This window comes from Amia ocellicauda, chromosome 4 (genome assembly GCF_036373705.1).
Source record: "Amia ocellicauda isolate fAmiCal2 chromosome 4, fAmiCal2.hap1, whole genome shotgun sequence".
Classification (NCBI taxonomy): domain Eukaryota; kingdom Metazoa; phylum Chordata; class Actinopteri; order Amiiformes; family Amiidae; genus Amia; species Amia ocellicauda.
The window spans coordinates 19,179,811-19,198,230 of record NC_089853.1 but is presented as its reverse complement, the minus strand read 5'-3'; the positions used below and the strand labels follow the sequence as shown (position 1 = coordinate 19,198,230).

The 18,420-nt window shown below is 47.1% G+C and overlaps 1 protein-coding gene across 2 annotated transcripts in view; it reads right to left on the bottom strand.

The window, feature by feature from the left end:
• Positions 1 to 18,420, bottom strand: part of dennd4a (DENN/MADD domain containing 4A) — a 57,187-nt gene that overhangs the window by 32,886 nt on the left and 5,881 nt on the right. For both annotated transcript variants that reach the window (XM_066701244.1, XM_066701245.1), the window contains exons 2-4: positions 6,256 to 6,586; positions 2,846 to 3,092; positions 1,256 to 1,325 (exon numbers count right to left, since the gene is read on the bottom strand). In XM_066701244.1, the coding sequence (XP_066557341.1) occupies positions 1,256 to 1,325; positions 2,846 to 3,092; positions 6,256 to 6,566 (628 nt within the window). In that variant the 5' untranslated portion in view covers positions 6,567 to 6,586. The remainder of the gene's footprint in view (positions 1 to 1,255; positions 1,326 to 2,845; positions 3,093 to 6,255; positions 6,587 to 18,420) is intronic.

Here is an 18,420-nt window from a genome sequence, read left to right as displayed (position 1 = left end):
GAAACACAGCTGGTGCAGCACTGGGAGCATCACGCCGCCCCGGGGGCTTCCGGTGGGGCTCCCGGCCACAATGTTAAGAATGGGTTTCAGTTGACCGTGAGGCGTGAGAGAAGAGCGGAAATGCCCCAGGTCTTCTCATTTCACATCTCATTACCGAACATGTGCTAGTGATCAAGTCACTTTTCCAACGAGGGGGGAGGGGCTGGTATACAAAAAAAAAAGACAACACTACCAAAAACACAATAACGAAAAAGAAGTTTCCAACAGCAGCAACAACAACAAAAAAGAAAAAGTAATTTCCCTGAGCTCATCCCTGGTGTCAGAATAAGATGAACTGGATGCGGTTAAACCAGTTAACAGAAACGCTACATTCACTCTGGACACTATCTGCTCCACAAAGCTGTCATTGTGCTGCTGTTTAAAGAGCTGATCATTATGAACGTCTTATCACAGCTAGCCAGGGAAATAACTTTACTGTGCTCGCCTTTAAACACATTTCCACACACAATCACTAGAATGGCCACTGCAGCCAACAACATATTAAATGTGTAACAATAACAACAATAATGCTCTGTTAGTATCTGCCAGATTAGATACAGTATGCAATCTGGCACCCAGGGCTCACAATCCTGGGGAAACGGATTTCAACACAGTCCAGACTCATCCCACAACAGTTTGACACTCCATGCAGCATTTCCAGGCTGATTTTCATTTTGGGGGTTTGGTTTATAGGCGCTGTAGTGCTTGACTGTACCTGTTGATTGTGGTTTACTTCGCAACCATGACAAGACTATAAAGGTCTTTGACCTACAACTACCTACAAACCTGTTCCTAAATGCACTTTTTAAATGCATATCTACAAGCAGTGGCAAGCGCCCTCCTAAAATAAAAATAACCCGTAGTGTACCCCTGGTTTTGTAATATTGCAGGTTTTTTTGCAGGTAGGTTAAAGTCCTAATCTTCTCTAGGTCAAAAAATTAAATTTGATCGAAAGTTCACTCTTCACAGTCAACAATGACTCAGCAGATGCACAGCTGCCATAGATCAGGGGCAGCACAGACTTGTGGCCTACAAACAACACACTCCCAGCAGGACGAGGTGGTAAAATAGGCAACTGAAAACCTGAGCCGCTCATTAAGGAAGGAGAGAGAGAGAGAGAGAGAGAGAGAGAGAGAGAGAAGGCAGCGCCAGGCTGGGAGATGGTGTAAGTGGACTACTATATCCCTGCAGGAGCAGACATCATCAGAGGACTCACCAGCCTTGTAGGCAATCATGTTGGTTTTGGCCACAGACTTCTTGTAGCAGAGGTACACCGATGAGCCCCACTGTAAGGATCAAAACACAGGAGTGGGCATTAAGAATTTTAAAACAGGATCTACGAAAACTACAAAAAGTTTGGAATGGGTCTGGCCAAGCAACACAGCACTGAGGTTTTGGAGAGAAGGTGGGGGAAGAACAGGAAGATCCATCCTGCTCAGCACAACATTTTACAGGCCTGCGAAAATCCTGGTCTACTCAGGCAGGGTTCAGATATGGGCTGGCCCAGCAGCCCTGTCTGGCTGCCTGTGGTCAGGACTGCTGCTCGGGGGCTTGGATATGTGGACGCAGAAGATCTGCTCTCCCTAACCACTGTGATCTATTTAAACCAGCCTTAAAATACAAGGCTTAAAATACAATGCAGTCAGCACAGTTAATTATTGCACAGTGCAGCCATTGGTGCAGGGAAGAGAATGGTACGATGAGTGTTGTGTGAGTGCTGACATTAACAAGGGTAAAATGAGAGTCCCTGGGCCAGCAGTGAGTGCTGCTGGGAGTTGGATTAGACACACTCCAGCGCTCGCAGCACGGCCCGGCTGTCTCGCACCTCCCTGGAACATCTCCCCAGCTCCCTGTGTTCACTCTCACAGGGCTGACTCTCTCTTTTCTGCACTGCCCCTGGGTGTCTCAGAGACGAGAGATGAGGGAGCATCGAGCAAAAACAACAACAAAAACATTGCTGACAGAGCAGTGAGTCACTTGCTGATGAGAAATGTAACCTAATTCTGCCACCAGCAAGCACCATGACAATTCTGAGATTGCTCTTTGTGAATTGGGAAATATATGGTGTAATAACTGAGAATCGATAGGGATCAGGAAACAATGCAATAACATGCGAACAGAGCACGGAGAAGTGCAAGATGTACGCAAAAGTAAGGATGCAGTCTGGCATGACTAAGGTGCTAAACTGTGCCAAGTCTCTCTCTCATTAGCACCTTGGCTCTGAAAGCCGTCATTAGCATCATCAATTTTGAAAATGCAAAAATCGCCCCAAGGTGACAGTTTGGACAATGAAATCTGAGAAGAGTCAGGAACGCACACATACAGACTGAGACCTCCTTCAACTCTCCTCTGTCTATCTCCCCCCCCACCTCTATCCTTCAGGAGCCATCCTTGGAGGATTGTTTGGCTGTCACGGTAACATCCCCATCAGCTCGGTCTGTCTAGTAGGACACGGCCATTAGGAACAGCCAGGTGTCGCACTAAAAATACACCCTGTCATTGATGTGACTGGAGCCACACCGTGCTGAAATAATAATAGTGATAGTAATAGGATGGGTGAAGTGAACTAAAATAACAGTCATTCTGTTTAAATTACAACAGTCAGTACTCATCACAGTACTGCAAATTTTTGCAGTGTAAAAGCATGTGTTCCTTTTGCTTCATGACATGGGAATGGACAAATGAGCCTTTCGGGGCCTCACTAATAAACATGCTGCCGTCTGGAGACTGGCTCATGGGAGGGGGAACATAAAAAGATATGGGCAGCTCAGTGGTGGGAGCCACAGCCTGCGGGCCGGTCTCTCACCATGCTGCTGTTGAGGTTCTTGTCCACCCTGCAGAAGGTGTGCGGCGGCGTCTCCCCTTTGCCGGGGATGGTGATGCAGATGTCGGTGACGGCCAGCGAGGCGTGGGATTGGCTGTCGGGCGCGCGGCGGTACGTGACGTAGATCCTCTGGGATGACGTGCTACTGATGTTGGCAGGGCGTCCCGACGGGGTGGTCTGGATGATCTGGCAGCCGTTCTTCAGTCGCTCCTTCCACTCATACAGCACCCTGGACACACAGCGTGGTCACGCAGGGAAACAAAATGGTGGACAACGAGGGACACGGGGAGAGGGGTAAAGAAAAACAAAGGGACACGATCAGAAAGCTCATCCATGTTTGTGTTTATAGTGTTTTACAGTCCCCATCATGTCATGAAAAACAAGACAACTGGAGTCCTGGGACTATTTTTTTGGAACTCGGAAGATTAATTCACTGCTTTATTCTGATGGGAAAATCCGTAAAAAAGATAAGTGTGTGCTTAACGTGTGGCTAAGTGCCTTCTGACTACGACCTGCTCTGAGGGAGCCCTGATGCACAGACATATTAACACAGCCCTCAGACAGATAAACCCACCACGAACAGACAGGCCAACAATGCACGGCCTCCCTGGCACAGTCCATCCATCACCGAGTCAAATCGATCTGGCAGGTCAGTTTGTTGTAATGTCCCACACAGAGCACATCACTCACTATGCCACACTTATCAGCACACCTCAACACTTACAGTGCCAAGGCACAGACAAATCACACTATCACAGACAGTGCACAAACACGCACTGAGAAAAAGCACCGACAACAATCTAATGCTGCTTCTGCAAAATTCTGTTTACAAATCCTGCTGAAGGAGGAACCCTCCATTCCTTTGCTGAACAACGCAGTCTAGAGCCACTTCTCTATTTATTTAAATATTGTTTATTTAATTTTCCTGACGAAGTGGGAATCATCCCAGCGAAAATCCCTGATTTAGGATTCCCAAAAAAGCCACGGTCAACCCAGCTGCTCTGGAGGAACTGTTGGGACTGGCACTTGAAAGCAACACACAGAATGAAAGCAAGACACACCCAGGATATAGTGGGGGGTCCATTCCGCTCAGGGCTGAGCATCTGCTTCAGCTAACTGATGCTATGTCAGCTGGATGTCTGCCTCCCTTACCTGTAGTCCAGGACTGCCCAAGCAATGAGAGCTGTACCAATCAGCAGCTCGGGGGCGACTCCCTACCTCCCCTGCACACTCAAAGTCCGTCAGAAACTGGACCAATTATATCAACTCCCTTAAAACTGAGGCTGACGGACAGAAGGGCTTACAAAATAATTTAACTCATTTTGTGCGTGGGTGAGAGAGAGTGTGTGTGTGTTGTGTGTGTGTTTTCCCCTGAATGCAGCATTGACACAAATCTCAGAACCACAAACACAGAAGTGCTGACTGTAGGAGCTCCATTGTGCCGCCTAGTGCCTAGTTCTGAAGAAGAAATAACCTGTTTTTCTACAGCACCGGATGAGCTGTTTACAAATAAGACTAAACCTATAAACAAGACTGTGCCCTTATAGAGCAATTGGGAGCTCTTTTATAAATGCTCTATGTACTCTTGTAACAACATACTGCAGAATAAGCATGATACTAGTAAAGTGCAGGATAGGACAGTGAGATCATGCTGAAGCATGGAAAGGTGCAGTATAGCACACCACAATACCAACCAATGCAGACTAATACTGGAACGAAAGTACATGCCTGCTACAACTAAATGGGGAGGGGGGCAGACAAACTAGCATGCAAATTGAGTGTGATAAACTTCCCTAAGGTTAGCGATTGCAAAACACTACGAGTTGAAGGAAACTTGATTCCAGCTCATTTCTGTCTAGCTGAATGCTGCTCGAGGGGGGTTTCCTTTGTGTTGCACCATGTGCTAGAAGTGAGTCACGACTCTGCCAGGCACCCACTGCGGAGTCCAGATTGCTGGAAGTGAGGTGGGCTTGAGCAGGATTCTCTCTGCAGGAGTGAAGAGCCACCACACTCATCTTTTTATATAACCACAAGGCCTCCACACAGCGGCCCACCCTGCCCTGCCTCCTGCCTCCGTTCACATGCCTGAGTGCCACACCGACACAGGACTCCTCTTTATTCACCTGATAACAGAAGCTCTGCTCCATTGTTCCAAGACAGGGAACTGCTCTTTGGAAAAGGTTTCTGAAACCTACCGGGGGTTTTGCCAAAAGCTAAACACTGTCATCGTCTCAGAGAGCAGTTCCTTGTAAAGAATTTAGGGGGAAGTGTGGAGTGATTTTATATATATATATTTTTTTTATTTCCCCCCATTTTATTTCTGTATTCAATCTGCAAATGGAATGCGTTTAAAAAATCCCTTCCGTCAGAGTAGAGTGAAGGACAACAACTTCATTCGTCAGGAGCGGCGAGGGAGATGCTAACAAGTGCTTGTATGAGTGAGAGAGACGGTTGACACTGGAGATTGACGAGATCCCATCAGCGTAGGGAAGTGATAGTGAACGTTTCAATTCAGTGAGCAGTGTGGAAGAGCAGACACACGCTGCAGAACAGGAGAGCTTGGAGGCGCCCCCCCCCCCACACAAACTCTCACATCGTACAGACACACTCAGATTCGGACAAACACATGTACCACAATTGGTACACGACCAAGTGCACAGACGCACATAAACATGCACACAAAAACTCCAATCCCACGATGAAAAAAAGGCTCCCACTGCACAGCACATCAGGCCATTTCAGGCTTTAAAAGCTGCAGGCTCATCTTGATCATGTGAATGCAGTACTCAAATCCATGCCAGAATCCCACCCTGCTGGGACACAAACAGCTCCCAGTGAGGCAGTCTCCACTGCCCTGCTGCAAAGTTCTCTGACGGTACCAAATACATTCCCCGCCACTACTCATTCCTGGACAACATTTTCCAGATGAAGCAGAAAAGCTTCATATATTTTTAATTTTGTGTGTTCCTCATGGCTGTCTATGGAAATGTACTCAAATCAAGGTAACAAGCATGAAATATTCAGCACCTGATGCTTTATTCCTACACGAGGCTGGGGCTTGTTACACAGTACCTCTGATGGCAAAGACTGCTAAGCTGGAAGGGGCAGCTGCCTGAGCTTTCACCCAATCTCTGTGCAGCTCTGTGGAGCAGCCAGTTCCTCAGTTGTGGAATTGAATCAATGTATCAATCAGTCAAATGGCTGTAAAGCTTGCTGAGCCAATCCCCTGCAGTCGTGCAGATGAAGGCAAGGTCACCGACTGTCCGATACCCTCCGCGTGTAGCTGGAGCTAATACCACACCAAGTGGCTCACATACACACACACACACAGACACACACCAACATACAGACACAGGCACAGGCACATAAACACACACACTGTTGTCTCTCACCCCAGGTCAGTGAGTGGTGGCTTGTCCCGGCCCCTCCTGTAACACAGGAATATCTGGGGCCCCATGAGGCTGCCACTGTTGAGGTCGGCAGAGAGGCCGGAGGGGGTTGTGTCCACGCAGGTGTAGCCTTGGGGCACCTCCTCGCCCAGCGAGCGGATGATGACGGCCACATCCGTGATGGGGGCCTTGGGCTTGGCTGTCTTGTGGCAGATGTCATTGAAGTGCAGCTCCTCCTCCAGGGGCTTCGATGAGTCCGTCAACCCGGCCACCACGAAGTAGTCTGCAACACGATGGCCTTTGTCTTCCATCATCTTCCATCCCAGCAGACTATCTGGTGTGGAGGGAGGAGAGCACAGACAGAGACAGGAAGTTATAAAAGGGAGATGGGGCGGGGGGGAAGATTTCAAAGCTTTTTCTTGCTACATCTTTCTCTGGTGCTTGCGGAGCGTAACAGGAAATATTTGGTAATGAATCGAGGATTCCTAATAAGAAACACGAAAGCTCGGCTAATTTCGCACTCTAGTTGCAATTAGCAAAAACAAGGTCAAACTGTCACCCAGGAGTTTTCTTGAATGAACCTCCGCAATCAGCCTCAACACCAACAGAACCTCATGTCAGACTAGGACAGAAAGAGAAGTCATCTTTTGCTACACATTTTATAAATGGTTTAGTTTGCCTTTTTTTGTTTGTATGTTTGAACCCAAGATATGAAAGAACAGTATTTTACAGAAGCAGCTCCAACTCTCCACCAGCTGTGACTGTGTGCTGAATACTGCTGGGCTCATTATCCCAGCATGTCGACCCGTGTCATTCCATTTCAACAACTGTGGGCTGAGGCGTCCCTTAATAAGAACCTCTCACTGCTCACAGAGATGCAGTTGGTTAAGACTCGGGGGTTTGCATCCCCAGCACGGAGGAGCCAAGAGCATAAAATACTATAACTGAGCCCTGTGTGGCTCCCTCTCACCACAAAAGAAAATCCTACCCTTCCTCTTCTCCTCATGCTTTTACAATTCTTGCCATTTATTTCTCGATAACGAAAGGACACACCCAAGGGGTAAGCGCTGGGAAGAACTCACACACACACACACGACTGTAATTAGGACGAGGAAGCTATTTATTTACCCCACATGGAGGAGTGTTTGTATCCAGTTGAAGCAGCGTTCAAACACAGAAACACATACAGCAATGCAATGTCGGATGACGTGTGGCCATCCAAAGAGCCAATTCCTACTGGAGGCTATAACCAAAAGCTCTGCCAGTTTATCTCAGAATGACAGCTTCAGAAAGACACTCCATACTTGTGGCTTATAGGATTAATTGCGATTCAAAGTTGCATGTAAAATATTTTGCATTTATTTTTAAACATTTTATTGTAATTTTCTACACTTATTATTATTGTTTCGCAGTTTTTTTTTTTTTTCCTCTTTCTTCGGATTACAAAACCAGAAAATACTGTTGTCGGCACAACAGATCCTGTCAGCGTATCCAGTCACGTCACCACCTCAGTTGGAGGGAGGCGAAGCAGCCAGGAGCTCTGTCTGTGTGGCATGCAGAAGAATCTCTGCCAGACTGCTTGCTCTCAATGGGGCACCAGGGGGGCGCTACACCCCTGCTTCAGTCTTTCATCACTCACCGAGTCACTCCTTCACTCTCTTGGTCAAGATGCAGATCTATCCCAAGTTTACACAAAACACACCATTCCAGCCCCCTTCTACTTCTCTCACTCTGTCTCTTAGTTTTCTTTCTCTTCCTCTTTTGGTCTTCCAAACCTCAGAGATACGGGGGCAACTCTCTAAGTAAGAGACACGATGACACAGCCAAGAATGTTTTGTGTTTGCAAATCTATTTCCTGTAATCGGAAAATGCCTCCTGGCTCCCCCACCCCCACAGAGAAAGAGACTTGCCGATGTGACCCTCGGTCGGACATCCGGACTTAGCCTCAGCAGCTCCAGGGCACACCTGTCTCAACTCTGCGATTGCAGGCTTCCCACAGCCTCACGCCCCCCCCCCCCCCACCCTCCACCAATAACCACTGGCGTCAACACTCCCTGACAGCTGTATGTGAAACTTCTTACAGCCAGTCAAGAGATTAATGGAGTTGTTTGTTTGTTTATTTGATTGATTGATTGATTGATTTGTTTGTTTGTGTTTTTTTATCAGGGACAAAGGAAACAAACCCAAAATCTCATCCTTGCTGCCAAACACTGAAAGCAAGGCCAATCTCAGCACAGACCACTTTTAATGGACCCTGTACCCTGTATAATAGTAGATACATAATGTTTCTCTGTGTTGTAAAGAAAATTCTGTACATTCTGTAGATAAAAGAAAAGAAACAGAACAACCCCCGGGAACCAAAGAATGCCCTGCTGGTTACCGGCCCAGAATGCAGACTCCGTGCTGCTGAGCCACTCTCCAAGCAACTGGCGACCTGCGCATCATTGTCCCCTGCCATCTGCCCTCTCCTGCCCCTCACACAGGTGTTCCCCAGGGTGCAGAGGCCCGTGTGCAGCAGACACGGTCTGCCCGGCGCCCTCACCCTGTGTCTCTGTTTTTTCGTCAGTGTCTGGCAGGATGTTACCTGGCTATGGCCGGCTTTATAATTGAACCCGGTGTTTGACTCAGATCTGTTGTTTTGTGTGTGTGTGCGTTTGTTTTTGTTTTGTTTCGGAAATCCGTATCATTATGCTTAACTCCGCTTCATTCTCCCCATGAGTGCCTTCCACATCTTCTACGTGGAGGTCTAGAGCCAGCTGACATAAGCATTGAATTGACAATAATGGTAAAAAATAAACATCTTAACTAAACAAGAGCAGACAGGAGCCACTGCCGAAGCCTGCTGGGAGGTCCTAAACCTCATGATTTCATGCTTTAATTAATGATAAGTATACAAAAAGACACACACAGACACACACAAACTATATACGTAATTCTGTTAACAATATTGGATGTGTTGTGATGCGATGTGGGAGAAGCTGGCGAAGGAGGCTGCAGCTGTGTGTGTGTCTGTGTGTGTGTGTCGGCCCGAGTGTCAGCTGTTGTAAGGAATGGTCCTCGCTGTGTCTGAGATCATCTGTTTATACGGAAAACAAAACCAGGCTGTGGCATGAGTGGTGGTGTCAACGCGGGGGCTTGCAGGGAGCTCTGAGGATCAGAGAGGGACAGAGGCGCTACTCCCAGTCTCCCAGAACAGCCTAACCATCAAGCAGACTAAATATGTGGCCTTTGTAAGCATGTGAAATATGTGGCTTTAAAAAAAAAAAAGATTAGCTCAGTTTCTCTCAAACTCTGACAGATGATGCCACTGCTGTGTAAATATTGAAAGTTCATATTTTCTTCACCATAAGGTAATACACATTCCGAACCCATGCCATGTGAATCCAGCCACTGACTCTCTGGAGCATGGTTGTCAGACTCCAGTCCTGGGGGGCACCAGTGCCCAATTACTTAATGTGATTATTTACTCATGTAGGCTATCTAAAATGTTCATATTTTAGTTTTATATCCAAAGCCTTACAGTGTGTGGATGACTCAAAACTCAAAACCCACAGAACATTCCAGAGTCTGGAGAGACGTATTAAATTAATTGAGTTAATTGTTTAATTAGACCAATTAAAGTGCCAGGAGCTGGGCTGGAATGAAACCCAGCAGACACTGCGGCCCTCCAGGACTTGAATCCAACACCCCTGATCTGGAGAGTCCCTAGAGAACAGCCCACACACTCCCACATCCTGAGTCTCCAAAGTGGTTGAGAACAGTCATGCAGGATCAGTCTTCAACCACAACCACCACCACCTTTCACTTATACTGAGCCAGATCACTACAAGGCACCTCAGCATGTTTGACAGAATAGACTGACCCCAATAGCCAAACAGAGTGACATCAATTTCCACTGTGTGACCACTGCACAACATCATCAACAAAATCAACATCAATTTAAACTAAACACCAACAACAAGATATAATCAAACACAAGAGCATGTTCAGAAGTTGTTTAAAGCATGGACAACCCTGCACTACCATGTCTGACGAACAAATAAACAAAGTCCTTATAAAAAATGGGCCGAGAGCACGGACGCCTGCAGGGGGGCTGGCCCTGGGGATCACCCGGCTTCTTCTGCTTCTCATTGCAGCTGAGATGAGTGACTTAATCAGACCAGTTAGTTGTTTCGATTTTCAGCTCGGTGCTCCTTGGCCACTTCAGAGCTACTTCTAGAAGACATGTAGTGCTATGGCACTGCGAGGCCAGTTTGTTTACTTCTCATCAGCTTCCTGTCCGGCTGCAGACAGTGGACCAGAGCACAGGGAGAGAGAGGCTGCTAAATATACAGCCAGGAAGGCGGGGGACGTGACACGCATTATATAAAGGATTATATATATATATATATATATATAGCACATAATCCACTGCTGCTCACCACCACCTGATCAGAGGAAACTTCAAAAAGCAACGCTCACCATGGCAACGCACATGAAAATCCCCATGCACAGCCACACATGTGGCAGGGGTGGGGAAAAAAGAAAAAGGGGGAATAAAAATGGTTTCAAGCTGCTGGCCCATCTATGAACAGTCAAGAGGTGGTGGGGGGGTGAACCTTCAATCTGTGTGAGATCTGGGTCTCTGTCAATACCAGACAGCACGAAGTCCTGCCCTTGCTTATTGAGCTGAATCTGCAGAGCTGGAATACAGCCTCCTGCCTCCAACAACAACAACCCCCAGCAAAACAGACAGCACTGCAGGTAAACACGGTAACAAACCAGCCAGCCAAACACCAGCAGAGGAGAGCAGTAGGTCCTGTCTGATCTACACAAAGCTTGGCATGCACAGCACGACACAACACAGCAAGACCACGCCAACAAAAGCCAAAACACACAGGCTTTGCCCAGTGGCCCTTCAGGCTGTACCTATCCACAATGCACGCTCCACGCTGCCCAGGAGCCTGGCAAACACGCCAACGCAGCCACCCCTGTGAGCTGTTGCAACAACAACACTTGTATAGTTTGAGAACTGCAAACAGGAGCGCCCCACAAATGCAGGCTGCGACGTGCAGGTCGTAAGGTGGACACAGGGTCATCGACCTCTGGGCACACAGTCTGTACCAGCCTCACTGCACTACCAAACAATGGAAGGGGGACAGTAAAACAACATTTTAAAAATACAAAACACAAACTGAAAACCTGGTACAAAACACAACAGCTGCACATACAGGAGTCCTGGAACCTGTGTCTTAACTCTCCAAATTTCTCCATCATTGCTTTGTTGTGAGTTTGTCTTTGTGCTACCGTGCAATCCTGAAACACACTGCCTACCTGACTGTCTGCCTGAAGTCTTCCTTGCATAAACTCCACTAAAAACACAACCCCGTCAATCAGTGACAGCAGAGTGCGTTCAAGCTGCCTCGCACTGCTCTGCTGGAACCTTCCTCTCCTCGTGAGACAGACCGTACAGACAGACTTCTGCCTTAGATCTAGACAGTGTGTGAACAGAGCCTGAAAACACAGACACACAGAGAGAGAGGCGCTGGTATTATCTTCCAAAAAACAAAAAAAAGGAAATAACTCAGAAGTCTCTCCTGTCCACTCCCCAGTTCCCTCTTCAATTAATCTGCCCTCTTAAACTCACGTCAAGCGGCTCATGGCGTCACGGCTAGGCAGAAGGCTTTGAGGAAGTCATTGCCACGGTTCCCTTTAACTCAAAGGATTGGGGAAAACTGCCAGCTCAGGCCGGTGTTGAACGCACTTCCTAAATAGTAGGAAACTGTTGTGAAAGACCAGCCACGCATGGCTGGCACCCTTGTCACTGGCTCTGCTACGCTCAGGAAATAGCAAGAGCTTCTCCCCCGACACCCTGACGTCACACGAGAAATTAAACACTTTCATTACACAAGGGCATGGGAGGGAAGCTGGGGAAACGAGGGTTCATAAGTGGACACTTATTTCTCATGCCAATACGCCACCCGTCGCACAGGAAGTCTGGTTGACACAAAAGGAATGAACCAGAATCTGGACAAAATAATGACCCATGTTGTAATGCACACTGACAAAAAATACTCACAAGCTCATAATACATTTGTTTTACTTCTCCCTCACCTTTGACAGAAGTGAGCGATGGCCTTCCACTGCACTCCATAGCTTCTCAACTGCTCTACATTGGGCTCTTGTTCTTTATGAAGCGAGTCATAGAATTAAACTGCCATTATACGATCGAGAAAAATGAAAAAACTGTATAAGTATCCAGTTACAATAAACCAGTGCTGCATGTGCGGATTGTGATGCTTGGGCCAGAGGCTTGGGAACTGGAACCAGTTGTGTCTGCATTTGAAACAGACTGGCACACCACAGGAAGAATGCACGCCTACTCAGCGGACTCTCGGTGCCCTCGGCAGCAATACAACTCCTGCGCAGGGAGAAACCACTGTGACCTTAGGGGAAACTGCACTCACACAGGGTCAGAGACTCAGACTCAGAGACGCGCTGTCCCGCCAGGCCCTCCCACGAGGAACCGGTGGGGAGAGGCCTTGGATTAGAGAACCAAAACACACGATGAACCAAAACAAAACAAAGCCCGCTCACAAGCCCCCTTTTTCCAGGACTGCTTACTTCCTTTAACAATTTTACATGCTATTAGACAAGTTGGGACTGGGTAAATATTTACGCTTTGTTAGCTTATTGTGCAAACTCGGCTCCGGCGGCACCGCAGTGCTGTGCGTCGGCTGAGAGCTTAGGGCGGCATCCCCTGACTTAGTCACTGTAGCGCACACCGGGAATCGGAATAAATTTTGTAAAAGCGCACACACACACTCACTCTCTAAACACACACGTGCCACATCAACCACACATGCTCTCAGTTCAGACCACTGGGAGAGGGACTGTCTGCGTCTCCAGGCTTCCTGCTGCCCAGTGTCCCAGCAAGAATGTTCAGTGCAGTAAACCGCAGAGCCTCCATACTGAGAAATGAATACTTAATAAACATTCTTCCGACTGAAAACACCACAGAAGGAAATAAAAATAATCGAACATGAATTTACCACTAAAAGTACTCCTGAAGTTTTATATATGTTTTTTAAAGTCCATTTTTTGGTATCCAACATAATCTAGCAGCAGAGAAAGTTATGTGGTAAATTATTCACAGTCAAATAAATAGTTCACAGAGGAGTGGAAAAGCTAATCAGCGAAAACAAGTCCGCCGGGTAACACCAGTGGAGCCCACCCTCAGCAGAGGCACAGGGCTCGTCATCCGGCCCGCAGCCCCGAGTCCCAGGGAGAGCTGGCCATTCCCCCCAGCCGCACCCTGATTTCTGCATGGTTGGAAAAAGCCAGTCCAGGATTGCAAACAGAACCTAACACCGCTACCAGACGCACAGCCAGCCGGCAACCCCAGAGACGCTGCAGCTGCCTGGATCCAGGGAGGAATGACAGCACTTGGCCAGGGAAACGGCCTGACTGGGGAGCCAGGAGAGCAGGGCGTTGGACAGCGAAATAGATGCCGAGTGTACAGCACAGAGGACAGAGAGGGGGGTATGTAACCAAAGACTGGAGATAAGTAAAATAAATAACTAAATGGTGTGCTAAATGTTTAGAAAAGATTAAAAATATTTCTGGGCCAACATCTGTTCCTTGTTACTCCAAATAGGTAGGTGTTCATTCAGCTTCAAACATGCAAGCAATGCAGATGTGCAGGAGTGTGTGCGTGTGTGAGGGGGGTTAAAATAGCAATAAAAACTGAAAACGAAAAAGCATGAAAGAGACTAGGAAAACTGTGGTACTCTGCGGGTGCAAAACCACCTGGCAAAGGAACCTGCAAAACTTCAAAAACTGTGACTTGTTAAATAATTGTCCACTGCAGGGAGGGTCTTCCATGCCTCACTGCCATAACATTGCCTGCAGAATCCCACACTCACTTCAGACAGACTGCCAAAGGGAAGCTTCTCTGTTTTGTTTAGTTTTTTGTTTTTTTCCAACCCCAGTTATTACATTGAAATGATCATAAAGTATAGTTCTCCATTCTGTCTGAATAATTTAGCTGTAGATCAAAGACCTCAAGTCTTTGTTACCCTGACTATTTTGGCACAGTAGTAGTGTGAAGTAGTAACGCGATTCCCCTACAAGAGAGCTGCGCTGTGCCGGGGTGTTCCCATGCAGACGAGTACAAGAGATCCATCGTCGTTGTTTTCAGGGCTTTTTTCAACAGGAGTGTATGCACTGATGTAAGCCTGTATGCATCCATGCATATCAGTGTGGCACATGTAAAGGCATGTGTGGGTCTCTTGTGATTTTGTGCAGTTACCTCTGTGTGTCTCAGTGTGTGTCCATGCGTCTGTGCATAGGTGGGTTTACCTTACCCCATCACCACATTGAGTTTGTGCGTGTGTGTTGCCGTGTCTTTGTGTGTGCCTGCGTGCATTTGTCTCTCTTTCTGTGTCTGTGCGTCTCTCTACTGACCCTTTCACACCAGCATCCTTTACCCAGGCATCAGGCAGGTCAGGTACATGCTTTCACATTATATTTTCTATAAGCAGGTTAGATATATGGTCACAAAACAAGTCCAGAGTGCACAGTGCCAGCTCAATTGACCCACTGTACTTGTGTGTGCCTTCACACTCAGGCAGGTCAAAAGCTGGGTTTACGTGCTGGTGCGTATGGGGCTTTTGTGTGTCTCTGTGTTGCAGGTGCAGGGAAAGTCCCTTGGCAAAGTTAGCCTGGTGGGCAGGTTTGATTGGTCCTTAACAGAATCACTGGCACTGCCACTTCGCACTGTAAACACTGAATACCACTATGAGTCTGACACTACAGCAGGGACTCCACCCCCAGCCTCAGAGGAACCCCGGTGATTTCTGGTTTTCACTCCAGCTGGTCTGTCAGTTAACTAAATGACTTAAACAGACCGTTTCTTGTAATTGTTTTGCAAATGAAAACAACTGAAAAAGTCACGCAGAAAACACAGTGACTTTCCAGCATGGTGTCAGTTCAGCAGCCAGAGAGCAGAAGGACAGAGAAGACAAAAACAAAAGAACAGCAGAGAACCAGGCTTTCCAATCGCAGTGGAAATACCTTCTCAGGAGATCAGAATGCATGTCCTGAAGGACGAGGGAGGGGGGGTAGACTGAGAAAGTGCTGGTGCACAGATTTACACTCCTGATTTCAAAACCCAAGAGCCATGAAGGTGAACTTGGTTCTGTACTTCTTCAAGGTCCCTCAACTAGAAGCCCCAGGCAATAAAGCACTCCAATCATTGTGCAGACCCTGATTGTTTCTGCTCACAACACACACACACCACATAACGTTCAGTTTTCTACTCAGTCCCAAATGTTTTCACTCAGATGAACAATGCCATCTCTTACCTTACCTTAGAGTCTAACAATGGACATCGAGACCTTCCTCTATCCTCTTACCTCTCCAAAACTGCCATCCCCGGATGATTAAACTGCACACAAAAAAACTAATCCGACCTCAGGGCATCCCTTAAGGTGCAGCTGTGTGACATTGGAGGGGGAGGGGCCTCTCAGCTGCGGTCCAAGCTGAAGGGGGGCAGTGGAGCGTGGAGCCCAGGAAATCATGGCAGGTAATCTTTCCAGCATCTGCTATGCTCAGTTGAGAACAGACGTCAGGGTTAGGAGTCACAGTATTACAGACTGTGGTTTAGACTTACAGAGCACTGCTCCCTCTGCTGCAGAGGCTCAAACTGCCACCTGGGTATAGGATGCCGCCACCACGGGATTTAACTGCCCCTGCCAGTGAATACACTGCCGCCACCACCACCACCACAACTTCAAAAACCACAACAGCACATTGTAGACAACTGAGGAGGTTACACAGCAAACACACGCATGTACTCACACAATAACCCTGTGATATAACCTAAAGGGCCACCTGCACATATATTTTTAAATAAAGGACGTAAAGGTTTCGATGGTCAAGAAGGGCCCTTGGGCTATCCAGAAACAATGCACCAGGTTCAAGGAGGCTTCAGCTCGGCTTTGTTTTCTTGATTGATGTTTTATGGAAGGAGTCAAATGCAGCCAACAATGACCTGGTTCTTATGGGATTAGTCCAGTGCGCTCTACAAGACGGGATGAAGCTAAGCCTGTCGTATTACATTTTAAATGACTGCCCTGTTCAAAATGAGGGTTCAGCTTGATACAGTATCATGAATTCTCACTCACTTTACACAGTAATCCGCACTCACACACAAGTGTCAGACATAAAAGTCATAACTTGTCAGTGATAAGCAGTTCTACAAGGAATGCTTTTAACACTGTGGATTTTTTTTTTTTTTTTTAATTATAGTTTTTCCTTTTTCTGGTTCTGTTTCTCTCCCCCTCCACCCCACATTAACTGAAAGTGAATTGTTTAAAATCAAAGTAACTCAGGTTTTCTAAGTTTCCCTCTTCAAAACTGGACCAAATGGGAATGTCAGACTTTAATAATTATTGCACTTAGCCTATCAGTCAGTACTATGCTGACTTACAGGCCCAAGGAACCCCATGCGGTCAGGGCCGGTACAGATGCAAACAGGCAACACGTTGTCTGCCTCTCTGTTGAGCCCTCGCTAGATTTCCACAAAGAACCACTGAATTTATTTTTGTTGCAATTCCCACTCCCATATACCGGGTCTTCACACATCCTGATGGGACAGAGGCCTCAGTCCGAGAGCACCTCAGCGAGCCGAGCTTTGGCGCATCTCCCGAACAAATCGGTTCGTTCAGGGTTCCCACCCCCGCAATCACAGGACTATCCTCCACATCTCTGGCCCTCTCCCCCCTCCTGGTCCTTCCTGCTCCTACAATAGTAGTCTGGAGATCTGATTCCCCCACAGTGCTCCACAGTACAGTATGTTAATAACTTGTGACTGGTTGCTGGCAGGCCCCCATTAATTAGCCAGGTGCTGCTGATGAATATTAAACGGCGCTTTTCCCTGCCTGAGCAGACACAGCGAGCTCTGCTGCCAACCTGGCAGGCCGAGATAGCCAACAGCCCAGACGGCTGCGGTCCCCCAGTGTCAGCTGACCTGTACGCAGACACAGACCACTCCCTGGCAGCTCTCTGCCTCTAACACTTCTACTACCGCTAACAAAAAATTGAACTACAATTAAATTGTACATGTTCATCCTGAAGCCCTCTGCACAGTACAACACATAAGAGAACATTTTCACACACACACAAAAAAGTTTTATATATAATCACAGTCAACTGATACCCTGGAGAGCAATGTGGCTGAAGTGCAGTTCCAGTTTCTCCAGTGGTTTGGACTACGTGTAATTAACACCTCAATCCAGCTCCCTATCAGGACTGGAAAACCAGTAATACTACAGGGAACAACCAGGGGCCACTGGGCCTTCCGCTCAGGCACTAATTGCTTCAAGATATGCTTTGCTAACCTTCAAGAAACTCAAAAGCAGAATCTGCCATTGTTTTTTTTTATTCCTCCTCCTCCTCTACTTTTCTACTGACACATTACAAAGCCTTGAATGACAAGTCGCTCAGCGCAACGAAGGGTTAGATTGGCACAGGGTCCTGGTCATGGTCCTCGTCCCCATCTCACCTCCCCCTCCCCCTCCCCTCATTCCTCTTACAGACCTAATTCCCTGCCTAGCACTCAACCTGTCTTAAGAGAGCTTATGGTTTCAGGTCTGCTGAATCTCCCTGCAGAAGACAGGTGCTTTATTTGTAATGTTTATATATATACAGTATATTGATTTTTGTTGGGGGAGGTTAACTCCAGTTTTACAATTCTTAACCAATTGCTGATTTGTGGTCTTCCCCGTTGGAAATGCATGAATAAATGAATGAATGAAGGAATTAACAAGCAAAAAGAAGACTCATTCAATCTAATGCTCTCTTTGCTCACATGTACTAGACTACAGAGTAGAGGAGACTGCAAAGTGGAAAAGTAAAAACAGCTGAGTGTGACTTACATGTAATTTGTTTATCATGATTATGTATTTATTAGCAGACACCCTTATCCAGGGCAACTTACAGTTTACACAAGAAGCAAAAGTTTCACACATCAACCCAACCTCCCATACCAACATAGTATGATAATTATATTTCAACGAATTGCATTAGATTACCGTTTAATGAATCTAATTATACTCATGCTTGTGGCAGCATGTTTCTACTAGCCTGTGCAAATCACCCTGTCTCTGCTAATGCAATGGGATCCTT